Consider the following 18,771-nt stretch of genomic DNA (forward strand, 5'->3'; position numbering starts at 1 on the left):
TGCGCATGCGCAGCAAGAAACATTGAACGTGTCACGCAAGCGCAGTTGTCTTTCGTGCATACTATAATATAAAGCCGCGAGTTCCTTGCTCGTTCCACCTTCAGCCATTTTGAACATGTTAGGAGCTGTAGGACGCTGCTGCACCGGGGCACTGCGGGCTGTAAAGCCCGGAGTCCATCCTCTGAAGGCCCTCGTTGGATCACCTGCCGTCCTTTCGCGTAAGTCCCCCACAAGCTTGGTGGTGTTGGGCGAAATTGCATATTCATAAGAATGTAATGAAGTAGCTTTCAAAGGGACGACGAGAGCTATGCTAACGTTAGCTGTTAGCAACACGCTGGATGCCCTTTCGTGCGGCTTTAAAGGCCTTGTGATTTATTTTTACAGTAAGAGCTAAGGTACGGCTTTTATGGGTGCACGTAACTCTTAAACTTATGTTTTCATTGTTTTCCATAGCGGATCGCATGTCTTGGACGATGTTTTGACACGGGTTGGCTACGCTAGCACAAATGACCTTTCCTCTGACATGAGCTGGCTGACTGACTAGCATGATCGGATGGGAGTCTTTGCTATGTTTCTCGCCCTCGTGTGCGACTTCTAAATGTGTCTCAATATGATACATCGAGTGATGAAAACATTTTGTTACTTGATAGGCTAAAATAGAATGGAAACTAACATCCCGCCATGTTGCCGAAACGACAGCTACGTCGACTGCATTTCATTCATCTGACAGCTTCAGCTAAAGTGAATTTCCGAAGTTGCTTTGTCTCATAATGCGTTCTAAAGATGATTTAATATTGATTTCGGACTTTATAATGGCTATGAGGCGGCACGGTGATCGACTGGTTTGCACGTCTACCTCACTGGTGCAGAGGTCTGGGATTCGTTTCCGCGCTCAGGCCTTCCTTTGTGGAGTTTGCATGATCTCCCAAGTGCTTGCGTGGGGTTTCTAGACTGTTCTGACGGTCTCAAAAACATGCAAAGTACGGTGGCGTAATTGAACACTCTCAATCACAAGTGTCAAACTCTATGCCAGGGGGTCAGATCTAGCCCCTCACATCATTTTATATGCCCATTGAAAGCACATCACGTGTGCCAACTTGTATGATCCTTGAAATAATCTTTACTGAAATGCTAATAAGTGACGTGTAATTAACGGTGTTGACATTGCAATTATTTTGTTACCCATTTTAAACACACTTTGACAGTCTTATAGGTATATTATATATAGGACTGATTTCAAAAGTAGTAATCAATTTCTTGTGTACAAGTAATATATGAGATATTTAAATATTTATCTGGTTTTACTGTCATAACAAAAGACGTTGCATGACACAGTGGGTCGGGACAAAAATGTATTTGAGATCCCTGATTTAAATTGACCCCAAATGTGATTGTGAGTGTATATATAGTTGTTTGTCTTTGTATTCGCTAACATATTGATACTTGCACTATGTACATTTTTTTGAAACGGTTTTGCACATTTACATTTGCACAGTATACAGATGACATTTTTATTTTGTTATGCTTAGAATATCTTGTTTTCTATCCTTTCACCCCCCCCTCCCCTCCCCTTTCAAATTGCTGCTGTGGCCTGCAAATTTCCCCATTGTGGGACGAATAAAGGTTTTCTGATTCTGATTCATATATCAAATATGCTTTTTAAACTTTTATATATTTTATACTTTGCACAATGTGCAGTTGTTTTTATGAAACATTTTTTTTTGTGCAGTTGTACATTTCAATCTCCTGACATTTTCTTTTGTACATAGAATACTTTGTTTTATCTTTTGACCCCTGCCCCCACCCCTTTCAATTTTGCTCCTGTAGATTGCAAATTTCCCCTTTGTGGGACTATTAAAATGCTTTCTGATTCTGATAGATGGCAACTGGTTGAGTCCAGGATAGCAGATTAATGTTTACATCGCCCAAACTTCTAAATGTGCTGGATTATTTTGTAATATTTCCATAACATACCAACATTTCTGTCACAGGCAGAAATTATGTCGCGCCCGCGGCTGCCGCCAGCGTTGTCACTGGGCGCATCGTGGCCGTCATTGGTGCCGTGGTGGATGTCCAATTTGACGAGGGCCTTCCACCCATCCTCAATGCCCTGGAGGTTGCCGGACGAGAGTCCAGGCTAGTTCTGGAGGTGGCACAGCATCTTGGTTCGTGAATTATTGTTTCTTTGGCAAGTCTCATATTGGGGTTTGGAATTCAACTGGAATCTTGTTTTATGTAGGTGAGAACACTGTGCGCACCATCGCTATGGATGGTACTGAAGGTTTGGTCCGTGGACAGAAGGTCCTGGACACTGGGGCCCCCATTAGAATCCCAGTGGGCCCTGAAACCCTGGGTAGGATTATGAATGTCATTGGCGAGCCCATTGATGAGAGGGGGCCTATCTCCACAAAGCAGTAAGTTCATTTGGGAGATGATTTTAAAAATAACAACTTATTATGCACCTGACACAAAGTTTGCTTCCCCAAATGGATTTGCAACCTCGCTATTTCCATTCTCTTTGCAGGACTGCACCCATCCATGCTGAAGCACCCGAGTTCACTGACATGAGTGTGGAGCAGGAGATTCTTGTGACTGGCATTAAAGTGGTCGACTTGTTGGCCCCCTATGCCAAGGGAGGAAAGATTGGTATGTGCATGTTGAATATATTTTAATTTGCTCAAAGAAATTACATGTACAGGGTCGGATATTCCGGACGATTTTGTAGCACTCCCGCATCGTTACTGTATAGAAAGTCAGTACACCTGTAAGATACCTCATTTTTAAAGGTTGTACATAAAACCCCTCGGCTTACAAACTTTTCGTTTTACGAACGTTAAATTTATGAAAATTTTACCTTGGCATACGAACTATTTTTCGGGATACACACAGAGCTGCCACAATGAGTGATGTGTCGTTCGCGAACGAGCCCATTCTCCTAAAAGAAAATAGCAGCCGGCTTGTTTTTGTCCTCTATTCCCCACCCCCAGTGTTCAGTTAAAGCCACGTGATTGGTCAAGAACGCAGAAGTGAGGGGGGGTGATTTAAACATTAAAGACACAGGCAGACAAGAGAGGGAGTGACAAAATGATAGAAAACAGTGAAAGTTGGACTCGTTTCAACTTTGATAGTTCAAAGGCAGACTGTAGACTGCAAGGTTAAAATTCCCATCAATCAGGCTCCACAAGCCATCTGTACACTTGATGCAAAAAGCAATCAACCCAGCTAAACAGAACACAATTGATGAGGAACAAGGTCAAATTAGAAAGAAATAAGAAGGCTACGTTCCTCATTAAGTGTTTAATGCTGATGAAACCGGCCACTCCATTCCATCAAGCCATCAACGACCATCACAAAGATAAATAAAATGACTTTATTATATCGTACAGTTTATGTCTGTAATTATAATACCATAGCACATTTATTACACATAAAGTAAGGTATATTTTGTGTAGTTTTAAGGCTTAGAGAAATAGAAATTATGTTTCTTGGGGAGAACGGATTATTCTCATTTTAATGGTTTCCTATGGGAAATTATTTTTTGGGATACACACTTCTCGTCTTACACACACTGGGAACCAATTAAGTTCGTAAGCCAAGGTATCACTGTAACACGGTCCGAAGAAGGCTGGTTAAAAAAAAAAAAACATTCCACTAAAAGTCACTGAAACACAGCGGTAACACAGCAGCAAGACATTAGCACTCGCTAACAGGTCTGGGTACAAAGACATAGCAAGTCGCTAAGAGCCGTCCTCATCTTCCTCCTGTAAACTGAAACCATGGAAGTCTTCCTCCTGCGTGTCGTATTGGAATAGCGTCAGATATTCCTCGCCACGCACGCCGCCATTTTCTTTTTTTTTTTTTGTCGCATTGTCACTTTCATCCTGAGGTAAAGTCACTCCGGAGCTTGTGCTGTCCCCTCCGTCATGCAGCGGACAGGCTTTTCGTTGGTGATATTCCACACTGCTACACTTTTTTTCCCAGGCTTGTTTGGCGGAGCTGGTGTGGGCAAGACTGTGCTGATTATGGAGCTGATCAACAATGTGGCAAAGGCCCATGGTGGTTACTCTGTGTTTGCCGGCGTGGGTGAGCGTACCCGTGAGGGAAACGACTTGTACCATGAGATGATTGAGTCCGGTGTCATCAACCTGAAGGACACCACTTCCAAGGTGAGCCATGTGACAGTCCTCACCTTGATATTCATTGAGGAAAATGTTTCGTCAGCCGTCATCTGTGCTTCTTTGAAGGTGTCGGACGTTTCGCTCCTCATCCGAAGAGCTTCGTCAGCGAACTAAAGTTGTGCTGGTAACTCTGGCCCTATATATTTCCCTCATGAACAAAGGTGGCTGTGGATTCACCTCCTTAGCCAGTCTGATTAGCTCTCATGTTCGATCCCTGGCTCTGGTTTACCTCATTAGCCCGATTCATGACCAAGGTGAAATCAGAGCCAGGGATGGAACAATAGAAGTAACCGTAATTGGCTTCAGGGAGTTCTCCACTGGTCCCCCAACCTCAGAACAGGGACATATAAGGGCAGAGGTCTGGCACCGCCACCTCTGTTCATTAGGGATACAGGGCGTGAAATACCAGCAAAACCTTAGTTCGCTGACTAAGCTCTTAGGATGAGAAGCGAAACGTTAGACACCGTCAAAGAAGTACGGATGACAGCTGAAGAAACCTTTTCCTCAATGGACCACTCCTGTACGAACGAGAGCCTACACAGATGTCACCTTGATATTGTTTTTTTTTTTAATATTGTTTATTTTTCCTCTAAGTTTCATGTTCTTCCATTCACATTGCCCCCCACCCCCCTAGGTGGCGCTGGTGTACGGCCAAATGAACGAGCCCCCTGGCGCTCGTGCCAGAGTGGCTCTCACCGGGTTGACTGTGGCAGAGTACTTCCGTGACCAAGAAGGTCAAGACGTGCTGCTCTTCATCGACAACATTTTCCGCTTCACGCAAGCTGGCTCTGAGGTCTGAGTACTTTCTTCACGGGTGTGATATGTATCCAAGTTGGATTTGGTTTAACTCTTTGACTTTTCAGGTGTCTGCCCTGCTGGGTCGTATCCCTTCTGCTGTGGGTTACCAGCCAACACTGGCCACTGACATGGGTACTATGCAGGAGAGGATCACCACCACCAAGAAAGGCTCTATCACATCAGTCCAGGTATGTTCAACATTCTAGTTTTATTTTTATGAAGTACAGTGATACCTCAGTTTACGAACGCTTTAGCGCATCAACTTTTCACCTTACGAATATTAAATTTGCGAGAATATAATCTTGGCAGACAAACTAGTTTTCGTCACCCTCTTTCTTTGAGTGCTGACATGGTTTGTTATCGAGGATATTTTTGCTATTATGGGACCGGAAAAGACCCCACAACAGGCTAGTGTTAAGCCAAAGAGGACACAAAAGAAAAGTCTGGTCAAGTAGAAGAAGATGATTGAAAAACACGAACGAGGTGTGCGTTTGTGTGACTTAGCGTCTCAGTATCAGTACGCTAAGTCGACCATTGCTACGTGTGGCTATGGGTGTTTCTGTGTTGTCTAAACAACGGTCTCAGGCAATAGAAGAGGTTAAACTTCTGTTGATTTCGATTAACGAAAAGCAGATAGTGGGGGACAGTGTGAGTGAGGGTATTATCGCCGAGAGAGCACGGCAACTTCACTCGGATATCAAGAGGCAACGACATAGACGACCATTGCAAAGGTAAATAAAACGACTTTATTATACAGTACAGTTTAATTCTTTAATTACAACACAATAGCACATTTATTCTACATAAAATAAGGTATACTTTGTGTAGTTTTAAGGCTTATTTAGTGTAAAATTATGTTTTATGGGCGAACCTGGGAACGGATTCTTCTCATTTTAATGGTTTCTTATGGGAAATAAATGTTTAGAAGACGCACTTTTTGCTTTTACACACACTTTTTGGGAACCAATTAAGTTCGTGAGCTGACGTATCACTATATAGTATCCACTTGAAAAATAATTCCTCCGACTTTTCAGGCCATCTATGTGCCTGCCGATGATTTGACCGATCCTGCCCCTGCCACCACCTTTGCTCACTTGGATGCCACCACTGTGTTGTCTCGTGCCATCGCCGAGCTGGGCATCTACCCTGCCGTGGACCCCCTGGACTCGACCTCGCGAATCATGGATCCCAACATTGTCGGCGCTGAGCACTATGACGTTGCCCGCGGCGTGCAGAAAATCCTTCAGGTGTGACGTTTTCACACGAACTGAGCCAAATTGGCTGTTAGTTTAATTTATCCGTAATCTTAATTGCTGCAATTTATTTTTGTCCTTGAAGGACTACAAATCCCTTCAAGATATCATCGCCATCCTGGGTATGGATGAGTTGTCTGAGGAGGACAAGCTAACAGTGGCCCGTGCACGCAAAATCCAGCGCTTCCTGTCGCAGCCCTTCCAGGTGGCTGAAGTTTTCACGGGCCACATGGGCAAGCTGGTACCTTTGAAGGAGACCATCAAGGGCTTTAAGAGCATTCTTGCAGGTGAGCGTGAAAAATGATGCATGCCTCGTTTCTTAAAGGACAACCGACGCCTCCGGACAAGTTGTATCCATGATTTATGGGACCGGAAAAGACCCCACAACAGGCTAGTGTTAAGCCAAAGAGGACACTAAAGAAAAGTCTGGTCAAGTAGAAGAAGATGATTGAAAAACACGAACGAGGTGTGCGTTTGTGTGACTTAGCGTCTCAGTATCAGTACGCTAAGTCGACCACTTCAAATGACTTCTACTAAGCGTATTTTACCAAGATTCCACGGCATCTAGCTATATTTTACATTTTAAGACTCGCGCTGAATATTCAGGAAGTCTTGTTTTTGAGTTGATGACGATCCCCACGTGACGTCACTGAAGGAACGCCCCTGACCGAGAAAGCGACACACAATGCATTTTGGGTACTTTGTTTGGTCTGAAAACTTCGTGTTGATGGCGAAATTAGAAGGAAAGCACATAAATAACGCGATGGTGAATTGTGTGTTGCACCAAGACTACTATTTGATACTAGTTGACACAAATTCCCAGCAGACAAATCAGCCCATTACCAACGGAGCTTGGGCGCCATTTTGTGCATTTTCTGGGCGCTACATTGGAGTCCAGATGGTTCAAATTAATACAGAAGGACTTCTTTAATCGATTGCAAACATTTATGCTTTCCTATTCAGAACTATTTGAATCATATTCATAACTGGATGAGTAACAAGAAAGCATCTTCTCTGAATCTGAAGCCATTGTTTTGATTCTAGAGCAAGGCAAGACGTCATGATGTGACCTTCTGAAACTGCATCATCGGGGTCATTTTGAAGTCGTTTTGGGACAAAATGGCCACCGAGCTGTTGTGAGGAATGAATCAGCCCGTTTCCACAGGCTGACAAATTCCTTCCATAGAGCTTGGACGCCCTCTTCTGGCGGCTTTTGGGTGCAACACAAGGTTTTCAGACCAAACAAGTACAGCAAAATACATTGACGTGATGGAAGGACTGCTACAATGGGGCGTTCCTTTAGTGACGTCACGTACGGACTCGTCACCAACTCAAAAACAAGACTTCCTGAATATTCAGCGCGAGTCTTGAAACGTAAAATATAGCTATATGCGGTGGAATCTTTGTAAAATACGCTCAGTAGAAGTCATTTGAAGCCATTTTACAAATTATGGACACAACTTGTCCGGAGACGTTGGTTGTCCTTTAAGTCATTTTTATTGGTGTTTTGCATTTGACTAAAATTATCAGCCTGCGTGTTTGGGGTATTTTTGATGCTATAAAACGTTTTTCTGATGTCAGTTAGGAAACAAAAAAAATGTCGGTTGTCCTTTAATGGACTTCTAAAATGCTCATTGTTTTTATTTCTTGGTCTTCCTTAGGCGAGTACGACCCCCTGCCCGAGCAGGCCTTCTACATGGTTGGCCCCATCGAGGAAGTGGTCCAGAAGGCTGAGAAACTGGCTGAGGAGCACTCCTAAAGGCTTGAACAATTGTACTATTGTGGAACGAAGATGAAAACAAAACAAATAGGCAGGGGGGGTCCAGCTGTTAAGAGCACTTGGTTTGTAATGTCCAAATCCAGATGTATCTGTCTCGTCATCATCAATAGTTATATTTAATGTCTCAATTTACAAAAAAAAAAAGATGGAATTAAAAAAAAAAAAGGCAACACAATTCGTCAAGTGTATTTCCTATGAGCGAGTCTTGTACCTATGCTTACCACCAGATGGCACTCGCGAGCCATGTCACGCAGCCATCATTTTGAACGGCTGTGCCATAAATAAAATGACAAACTAATAGCATGTGTCTTTTGTTTTGTGTGATGCAGCTGCAGTGTTAAAACAAAACAGCATTGCAATCCAATGACGTTATTCACACATGTCGTTAACTTCAACAAATATTTTTTACTCACTTTACAGGATATTAACCCATTCACTGCCATTCACAAATTTATTCGGGAATAGAAAATATGACAGAGCGCCATTCCCGAATTAGTTTGGGTTTTGTTTTTTCTTGCTTGGTTGACGATAAAGTTGACCAGACCTGGCGATTTGTTTCTCTTCCAGAACGGGGCAGCATTTCCCATTTTTTTCCCACGTTTGCGCTTTGTTCCAGCTTCAGCTGTAAAAGCGCTATATAAACAAGTATGTATGTATTGCATTTATTTTAGACAGTCGACCTCATTTCAAGCTCATAACTCCAGACCCATATAATTAAGGAATTAACTTTCTCATGCAAGTAGAGAGTCTAAGCTTTCTTACGCTGTACTGAATATTTATGTAGTCCAAAAACTCAATATTCTGTGTATCATAGAATTCCAGTGACGATAACAAAAAAAAACCCTGGCAATGTAGTGGACACATTTCTGCACGTCTGGCAGTGAATGAGCAAAGAGGATAGACTTTTCCAAAAAAGAGCCCCTTGCATCCTTGTTAGTTTTGTAAAAGGAAATGTGGCCATGCTGCATGGAATGCTTTTTATTGACCTACTTAGTTGTAACCTCAACCTTTACCACAGGCTTATCATCAAGAGGATGTACATTGGCCTGAACATAGTGCTTCCTTCAGATAAGGCCTTCAATATGGCAGACCATAATAATGGGAGCGACTGTTAGAAAGAAAGAAAACTAGCTTTATAATTTCACCTTTCTTGTAATAACATTTTGGATACAGAATGCAATATCAAATGATTAAAATGTCCTTAACATCCTTATTGCATTGACTTGGCAATCGGAATGGCTTCTCTGCTCAGAATGTAGCCGGAGACGCAGGTTGGCATGTAGGAGAGGGGCAGCCAGAACAGCTTTGCATCCCATCCTGGCGAGTAACGTGTACGTGGCCGAACGGCTGAAACCGCGTGTTCCATACAGTTAACCACCTTCATCAGGTCTCCATCTGATAGTTTTGCAACTTTGTCCGATAAGAGTGCTAACGCTGTAAAGGATGGAGGGAGGTGAGTGAAGCAACTTTTCAAATTGTAACAAGTACAGACGCTCCCCGACTTACGAACATTCGATGAATAACTACATATCAACATTTTTGCAGGTACAGTCTGTAAAAAAATGTTCAGACAGAGATGCTGTAAGTTCGATTTTGTATTTTACGCTGTTTTCCAGCCGATCTCGCTTGCGATTGGCTACGTTCTGCGCTTCACGCACACAGACACATTAGAGCAGCGGCCAGGAACCTATGGCTCGCGAGTCATATACGGCTCTTGATTGCATATGGCTCGCCGATAAAACTAAATAGATATTCTTGCTTTTTCGCTGTTCATTTCCTGTTGGGGCTGCAGTTGGCGGAAAGCGCAATTTTGATTGGATGATACTGGCCGTCATCTTGAAACTGGTAAACGCCCCTTTAAAGGACAACCGACACCATTTTTTTTGTTTCCTAACTGACATCAGAAAAACGTTTTCTAGCATCTAAAATCCTCAAAACACGCAGGCTGATATTTTTAGTCAAATGCAAAACAATAAAAATGACTTGGTGTCCCAAAACTGCCACAAAATGCACTCGGAAATGGCGAGATTCAGAAAGTCCCGCCCCCTTGTTCGTGACGTCACGCCAGGATACTCCTTCACAAACTGCCTTGCTCCAGAATCAAAACAATGGCTTCAGAGAGTCCAGATTCAGAGAAGATGCTTTCTTGTTACTCATCCAGTTATGAATATGATTCAAATAGTTATGAAGAGGTAAGCATAAATGTTTGCAATCGATTAAAGAAGTCCTTCCGTTTCAATTTGAGCCGTCTGGATTCCAATGTAGCGCCCAGAAAATGCGCAAGATGGCGCCCAAGCTCCGTTGGAAATGGGCTGGGAATTTGTGTCATCTAGTATCAAATAGTAGTCTTGGTGCAAGGCACAACGATTCACCATCGCGTTATTTATGTGTTTTCCTCCTAATTTTGCCATCAACACGGATCAACATAAAGTTTTCAGACCAAACAAAGTACCCAAAATGCATTGTGTGTCGCTTTCTCGGTCAGGAGCGTTCCTTTAGTGACGTCACGTACGGACTCGTCACCAACTCATAAACAAGACTTTCTGAATATTCAGTGTGAGTCTTAAAACGTAAACTATAGCTATATGCCAAGGAATATTTGTAAAATGCGCTCAGTAGAAGTCATTTGAAGTGATTTTACAAATTATGGACACAACTTGTCCAGAGGTGTCGGTTGTCCTTTAAGACCCAATGATATATGTCGTCATACTCCATTATGTATGAATTTATTTTACGACTGTTAGAGTGCCTGTGTTTTATACTTCCCCTTTCAGTGTTTGACTTAAACATACATTCCATACAAAATACAGCACTGAAGCAACTTACGACCGCTCAGAATGTATCTCGTTCGTAAAGTGGGGAGCGTCTGTAGTTGAAGAAATAAGGCAATCTTACATTTCTGAAGGTACTCCTGTCCATAGTCGTCTCTGACCTCCTGAGGCAACTTGTCCCACAGATACTTCACATTCTTACTCAGGATTGCAGCATCGGTCACGTTTGTTTTGAAGAAGCCCGGTTCAATGCAGAGGACCTTGACACCAAAAGGTGCCATATTTAGCCTAAGTGGAAAAAGCCGACCGGTTTCATCAGTGCTAGTGAGCAAACTCTCAAAAAAGTTGACCAATGTTCACGGTATCACCTGAGGCTGTCGTTGAAAGCTTCCACGCCATATTTGGACACCGTGTACGGGCCCCCTGTGGGACTAATCCTCCCAAACACACTAGCCACATTGACAACTCTGCCCCTCGCTTTCTTGATTAACGGCAAGACGCTGAGAGTCACAGCGATCACCCCGTTGAGGTTCACGTCCAGCATGGATTTGTAGTCCTCGATGGTCAGCCAGTCACACGGGGCCGAAGGCACGGACACACCTGCGTTGTTCACGATGGCCCACAGGCCTGAGAGGGGACATGAAGAAGTCGGTGTAGATTCAGTGCACAGGAGCCTTGAGGAAATGAAGACTGATTCGTTTTGACTGAAGCTGGCCCTGCATAATTAGGACTTGAGGACGGACGAGAGCTGTTGAAAATGGATGGATGTGGAGATATGGGGGACCCATTTTGTCAAAATGGTGGGTGGGGAGGTAAAGGCCTATCCAGCTACCCATGCACCCACCCAAATCCATCCATCATCCATCCACCCAATTTATCCATCCCACCCAATCCATGCATCCATCCATTCTAACCCACCCTAACCAGCCATCATCCATCTATCTATCCATTTATCCATCCACCCCAACCCACCCAAACCGTCCATCCATCATCCATCTATCCATTCATCCACCCTATACCACCCAAACAATACATCATCCATCTATCCATCCATCCACCCACCCATCCATCCTAACCCACCCAAACTATCTGATCTATCTATCTATCATATCATATCTATCATCTATCAATCTATCTATCTATCTATCTATCTATCTATCTATCTATCTATCTATCTATCTATCTATCTATCTATCTATCTATCTATCTATCTATCTATCTATCTATCTACAAACTATCCACCATCCATCTATCTATCTATCTATCTATCTATCTATCTATCTATCTATCTATCTATCTATCTATCTATCTATCTATCTATCTATCTATCTATCTATCTATCTATCTATCTACCCACACATCCATCCATCCACCCATCCTAACCCGCACAAACTATCATGATCCTTCTATCTATCCATCCATCCACCCACACATCCATCCATCATAACCCACCCAAACTATCCTCTATCTATCTATCTATCTATCTATCTATCTATCTATCTATCTATCTATCTATCTATCTATCTATCTATCTATCTATCTATCTATCTATCTAATGAACATAACCCACCCAATCTATCTATCTATCTATCTATCTATCTATCTATCTATCTATCTATCTATCTATCTATCTATCTATCTATCTATCTATCTATCTATCTATCTATCTATCTATCTATCTATCTATCTATCTATCTATCTATCTAATCATCATAACCCACCCAAACTATCTATCTATCTATCTATCTATCTATCTATCTATCTATCTATCTATCTATCTATCTATCTATCTATCTATCTATCTATCTATCTATCTATCCACCCATCCTAACCCACACAAACTATCATGATCCTTCTATCTATCCACCCATCCACCCACACATCCATCCATCATAACTCCCCCCAAACTATCTATCTATCTATCTATCTATCTATCTATCTATCTATCTATCTATCTATCTATCTATCTATCTATCTATCTATCTATCTATCTATCTATCTATCTATCTATCTATCTATCTATCTATCTATCTATCTATCTATCTATCTATCTATCTATCATCTGATCCTATTTGTCCTCACAAGGCTCACAGGGAGGGATGCTAGAGCCTATCCCAGCATCTTCGGGCAGTTGGGGGGGTGTGACCAGCCAATCGCAGGTCACACAGAGACAAACAACCATTCACACTCACACTCCCACCAAGGGTTAATTTGGAATGTTCAATCAGCCTGACATGCATGTTTTTGGAATGTGGGAGGAAACCGAAGTATATGGAAAAAAAAACACAGGTTGACATTCTAACCACGGAACTACTGAGAAACCTGACATGGCTTTAAATGAAGAAAATTAAAGCAGCGTACCCTCTAGATATCTGTTTTCTGTACTGCATGATGGATGTCTTTGCTTATCTTTGATAGTGGCTCGATTAAACAAATGATTTATCAAAATCTCTTTAGTTGCATTTACTGTGTGTCATAGATAACGATATTCAAACATTTTGGGTCCAAGACCTCTTAAAGTGGAGACATTTTGCCAAGAACCCTAAAAAAAATCAATAAAACCACTCCCAACATCTGTTCATGTCATAGGAATGAAAAAAATTGTTGACTTTCCACAAAAAAGGTCGTAAGGTTATGAGAGTAAAGAAAATAAATTATAGTCTTTATAAGAAGAAATGTGTATTATGTTGGGTCGAGAAGTTGCAATTATATAAATAAAAAGTAATATTTTACCATCTTTTCTTTGATAAAACTACACATTTTATTCTGGTAAAGACACAATTATTCTCTAGAAAAGTACAGCTGTGACTACATAATATATATTTTGGTTCTCATGACCAGAAAAATATGGGACTTTATTTTTTTCATAAATGACTTCTGTTTAAAGAAAGAGATGATCTGTCGCCATCTGTAGGTATGCACCTTTATTTATTTATGTATGTTTTCGTTTATTTATTCATTCATTTATTCATCTGCTTATTTATGCATTTGTTTGTGTATTTATTTATCTGCATATTTATTTATATGTATGTATGTATGTATGTATGTATGTATGTATGTATGTATGTATGTATGTGTTTGTTTGTTTATCTGCTTATGTATTATTTTTATTTATTCATCTGTTTATTTATTCATGTATTTATTTATTCATTCATTCATTCATGTATTTATTTATTCATCTTTATTTATTCATTCAATCATCGACATATTTACTTATTTATTCATTTATTCATCTGCTTATGTATGCATTTGTTTGTGTATTTATCTGCATATTTATTTATTTGTATGTATGTATGTATGTGTTTGTTTATCTGCTTATGTATTATTTTTATTTATTCATCTGTTTATTTATTCATGTATTTATTTATTCATCTTTATTTATTCATTCATTCATTCATTCATGTATTTATTCATCTTTATTTCATTCATTCATTCATCGACGTATTTACTTATTTATTCATTTATTCATCTGCTTATTTATGCATTTGTTTGTGTATTTATTTATCTGCATATTTATTTGTGTTGTGTATGTATGTATGTATGTATGTATGTATGTATGTATGTATGTATGTATGTGTTTGTTTGTTTATCTGCTTAGGTATTATTTTTATTTATTCATCTGTTTATTTATTCATGTATTTATTTATTCATTCATTCATGTATTTATTCATCTTTATTTATTTATTCATTCATTCATCGACATATTTACTTATTTATTCATTTATTTATTCATTTATTCATCTGCTTATGTATGCATTTGTTTGTGTATTTATTTATCTGCATATTTATTTATTTGTATGTACGTATGTATGTATGTTTGTTTGTTTATCTGCTTATGTATTATTTTTATTTATTCATCTGTTTATTTATTAATGTATTTATTTATTCATCTTTATTTATTCATTCATTCATTCATTCATGTATTTATTTATTAATCTTTATTTATTCATTCATTCATCGACGTATTTACTTATTTATTCATTTATTCATCTGCTTATTTATGCATTTGTTTGTGTATTTATTTATCTGCATATTTATTTATTTATTTGTATGTATGTATGTATGTATGTATGTATGTATGTATGTGTTTGTTTATCTGCTTATGTATTATTTTTATTTATTCGTCTGTTTATTTCTTCATGTATTTATTTATTCATCTTTATTCATTCATTCATCGACGTATTTACTTATTTATTCATTTATTTATTTATTCATTTGTTTATTCATCTGCTTATTTATTTATTCATGTATTTATTTATGTTTTCATTCCTTTATTCATTTATTATTTTATTTATTATTAATTTTATTATTCTTATTTATTTATTATTCATTTTATTATTCATTTATTATTATGTATTATTTATGTATTATTTATTTATGTATTTATTTATTTTACCGATACACTTATTTCTTCATAATTGTTTTGCAGATCTCCAAGCAACCACGCGCACGCCCCAGTTTGGAACCCTTTATCACAGTACAGATATGACAGGTTTAGGAGGAAGAAACTCCATAAGTTTTCCAATAGAGGGAATACAATAACAAGTCAGCCCAAAAAAATACGGGTAAAAACAGATGCCTGAGAAATTACAGAAACAAATTATTTGTACTTTGTTATTTTCCGACGGTGCTGCACACTCACCGCGCTGCCCCACTTTGTCTTTGATCATGGCTGCAACTTTGGTGACGCTTTCATTCGATCGAACGTCCAGGTGTGTTGTTGTCAGCTTTCCCGAGCATGACTTCCTCAGCTCTTCCTCGCCCTTCTCCGTGTAGCAGGAGGCGATGACTCGGAATCCCAGTTTGTCCAAGTGACGGGCCAGGAGGTTTCCAAAGCCTGTGTCGCAGCCGGTGATGTACACATACTTGTCTCCCTTATCAGAGACTCTGGGCAGCTCCTTGAGCCAGCGGTACGTGTAGTAGAACACGACAAGGGCCAGGGCGTACAGATACATGTCTGCAGGAAACAGACATCCACTGCCATTTTTACTAAAGAGTTATGCAGGAAGTTACACAACCGGCCTCATTTCAAGCTAATATAACTCCAGACCCGTAAAATTTAGGAATTAACTCTTTTTTTTCTGATGAAAGAAGACAGTCTCAGGTTTCTTCTCCTGAATTGGATGTTTTTGTAGTCCTAAAACTCAATATTCTGTGGTTCCTGCAATTCAAGTGGAAATGACAAAAACCCCGGGCAGTGGACACCTTTTTGCACGTCTGGCAGTGAACGAGTTTACTTTAAAGGGCAACCGACGTCACTTTTTTGTTTTTTAACTGACATCAGAAAAACGTTTTATCTAAAATACCCAAAACACGCAGTATGAAATTATTATTCAAATGCAAAACACCAATAAAAATGACTTAGTGTCCAAAATCTGCAAAAAATTGAGCTGCGAATTGGGCATTTTCAGAAAGTCCCGCCCCCAGTTTGTGACGTCACGCCAAGACGTCTTGCATTACTGGAGAATCAAAACAATGGCTTCAGATTCGGAGAATACGCTTTCTTGTTACACATCCAGTTATGAATATGATTCAAATAGTTCTGAAGAGGAAAGCATACATGTTTGCAATCGATTAAACAATTTATTCCGTGTCATTTTTTGACAAACGGGCGGGGGGGAATGTCACACCCAAAAAGAGGCAAGAAAATGGCCACTGAGCTGTGAGGAATGAATCAGCCCGTTTCCACAGGCTGATAAATTCCTCCATGGAGCTTGGACTCCCTCTGCTGGCGGCTTTTGGATGTAACACAACGTTTTGAAAAAAAAAAAAAAAAAAAAAAAACAGTACAGCAAAATACATTGACGTGATGGAAAGACGCTACAATGCGTGTTTTTTACGGTTAGGAGGCGGTCCTTTTCTGACTCGTCACCAACTCAAAAACAAGACTTCCTGAATGTTCAGCGCGAGTCTTAAAACATAAAATATAGCTATATGCTGTGGAATCTTATTAAAATACACCCAGTAGAAGTCATTTGAAACCATTTTACAAATTATGGACACAACTTGTCCTGAGACGTCAGTTGTCCTTTAAAGTCAAAGTCAGCTTTATTGTCAAATATGCTAATATGCATGACATACAGCACAGATCAAATTACTGTCCTCTCGGACCCAGCGTGCAAGGCACTTACAATGACTCTAACCAACATAATAAACACGAAAACGCCAATTTGTCGGGGGGGGGGGGGAGCCGCTGCTTGTAAATCTCCCCAAGAACCAGCAAACCTGGCCTTATATGAAATATTAAAATGTTGTTCCTACTATGTTGTTGATCGGTGTTAAATTAATTGAAACAATTTGAGCATTGAAAAGCATTCGACCTTTTTAAAGACATGCAGCCCATAATTTTAATGTTGTTAACCTTTTTCGGCTTCAAAAATTTCAACCCCACTCTGGACAAATAGTGCCAATGGCGAATTTCATTGAATGTCACTGGGACAAATGGACTTTACACCCTACCCGAGCGTACACATTATCTTAAACACCATTGAACTTGACTTCACAGGGGGAAAATAATTCCTGATGTTGTTACTTGACTCAGATTGTCCAACTTTGCATACATTTAGATTGCATGTTGAGGAAATCAAATAATAATAATAATAATAATAATAATAACAATAATAATAATAATACTGTACATTTCATTTATAAGCGCCTTTCAAAACTCTCAAGGTCACTTTAAAAATAGAATGCTGTGGAATTTCATCACATTTCCATCCAATCATGAGTAAAAAAAAACAGTTATTATAAAACCATTACAACCCTCATATTATGTTACAGGTCAATTTTATCCGTTTCTATGTTTGTGTTGACTAAAGTTGACTAAAAATATGTTATCTCTCTTTTCAAGTATGTTTATAACAATGTTGCTGCTGTGAAATGTAAATTTCTCCAATGTGAGACTAATAAAGGTAAATCCAATCCAATCTCACAAACAGTTTTTGCTGATGTCACATGATTTGACTGTTTTGTGTGGATTTTTTACATATGGGTAAAAATGACCCACAACAAAATTACATGATTTTTTTTCAACATAATTTGAGTGTTAATAATCACATGTGGGGAAAAAAACTGGATGTAGACATTGTAAATAGCACCTTATGTACAGTAAATACAGTTACACATGTCATATACCTGTATGCTTTATACTGTATTTTTATACTTTGCACTATGTACAGTTCTTTTTATGAAACATGTTTTGTGCGGCTTTACAGTTCAATCTTCTGTCTTTTTGTTTGTATATGCAATACTTTGTTGTTGTTTTTTTCTTTTCGGCCCCACAGCTTTTCAATTTTGCTGCTGTTGATTGCAAATTTCCCCACTGTGGAACTCTTAAAGGCTTTCTGATTCTGAAATTGGGATACAATGTGTAAATGTATTTCATCATACAGTATTGAAATAGTGTTTTAAATTTTTTAGTGAATACATGCCGTCAAAAATGGAGTAGGTGAGCACTGTACAATTTGAATACATTTGCAGTACTCCACTCCACCCCCGTCATATTGCAAATAATATTTTCTTAGTAAGTGAACACATACATGTTAAATCTCACGATTTGGTCGGAAGACTCCCGATTTTGATCACAATACTCACTTTATAAAGCAACTATTAACACAATACAAACAGTTCATTTGTAAAGCAATACAAAAGAAAATGTAAAAAACATTCTTATACTAATTGAATGTATAAGTAAACAATGAACGCATTTTTTGTGTGTTTTATTTACTTCTAATTTACACTTTTGTAACGCTCACATTATTTTAACACCCACCACAAAGTCGCTAGTACGAAAATCTCCCGATTTAAGATTTCTGAAACTTAGCATGTATGTGAACACGAAAGCAGAAAGACAAGCAGAATATCTTACCGGTTAGCAGGAGGTAACCCAGAACAATCTGAAGCTCTTGAGCATGAGGATGTCCTCTGGGCTATTAATGTATAATCGCTGTTTATAACTTTTGAAACACCCAGTGCATTCTTTTGTATTTTTT

At 39.4% G+C, this 18,771-nt stretch overlaps 2 protein-coding genes across 2 annotated transcripts; one reads left to right on the forward strand and one right to left on the reverse strand.

The window, feature by feature from the left end:
- The first annotated feature begins 59 nt into the window (after nt 1-59).
- Nucleotides 60-8,307, forward strand: LOC148902817 (ATP synthase F(1) complex catalytic subunit beta, mitochondrial). The gene is made up of 10 exons (XM_088991336.1): nt 60-218; nt 1,992-2,165; nt 2,240-2,414; nt 2,525-2,646; nt 3,982-4,166; nt 4,813-4,971; nt 5,042-5,164; nt 6,011-6,223; nt 6,315-6,516; nt 7,891-8,307. Exons 1-10 carry the CDS (start codon nt 116-118, stop codon nt 7,986-7,988), a joined length of 1,554 nt encoding a protein of 517 aa, XP_088847462.1. The 5' UTR covers nt 60-115; the 3' UTR covers nt 7,989-8,307.
- A 429-nt stretch (nt 8,308-8,736) lies between these two features.
- LOC148902818 (retinol dehydrogenase 7-like) lies at nt 8,737-18,771 on the reverse strand. The gene is made up of 5 exons (XM_088991345.1): nt 18,648-18,771; nt 15,423-15,737; nt 11,149-11,407; nt 10,905-11,068; nt 8,737-9,443 (listed from the first exon to the last, which is right to left on the reverse strand). The coding sequence occupies exons 2-5, from the start codon at nt 15,733-15,735 to the stop codon at nt 9,220-9,222; spliced, it is 960 nt and encodes a 319-aa protein (XP_088847471.1). The 5' UTR covers nt 15,736-15,737; nt 18,648-18,771; the 3' UTR covers nt 8,737-9,219.

The sequence above is a fragment of the Hippocampus bargibanti genome, linkage group LG01, assembly GCF_051943395.1.
Source record: "Hippocampus bargibanti isolate YZ-2025 linkage group LG01, ASM5194339v1, whole genome shotgun sequence".
NCBI lineage: Eukaryota > Metazoa > Chordata > Actinopteri > Syngnathiformes > Syngnathidae > Hippocampus > Hippocampus bargibanti.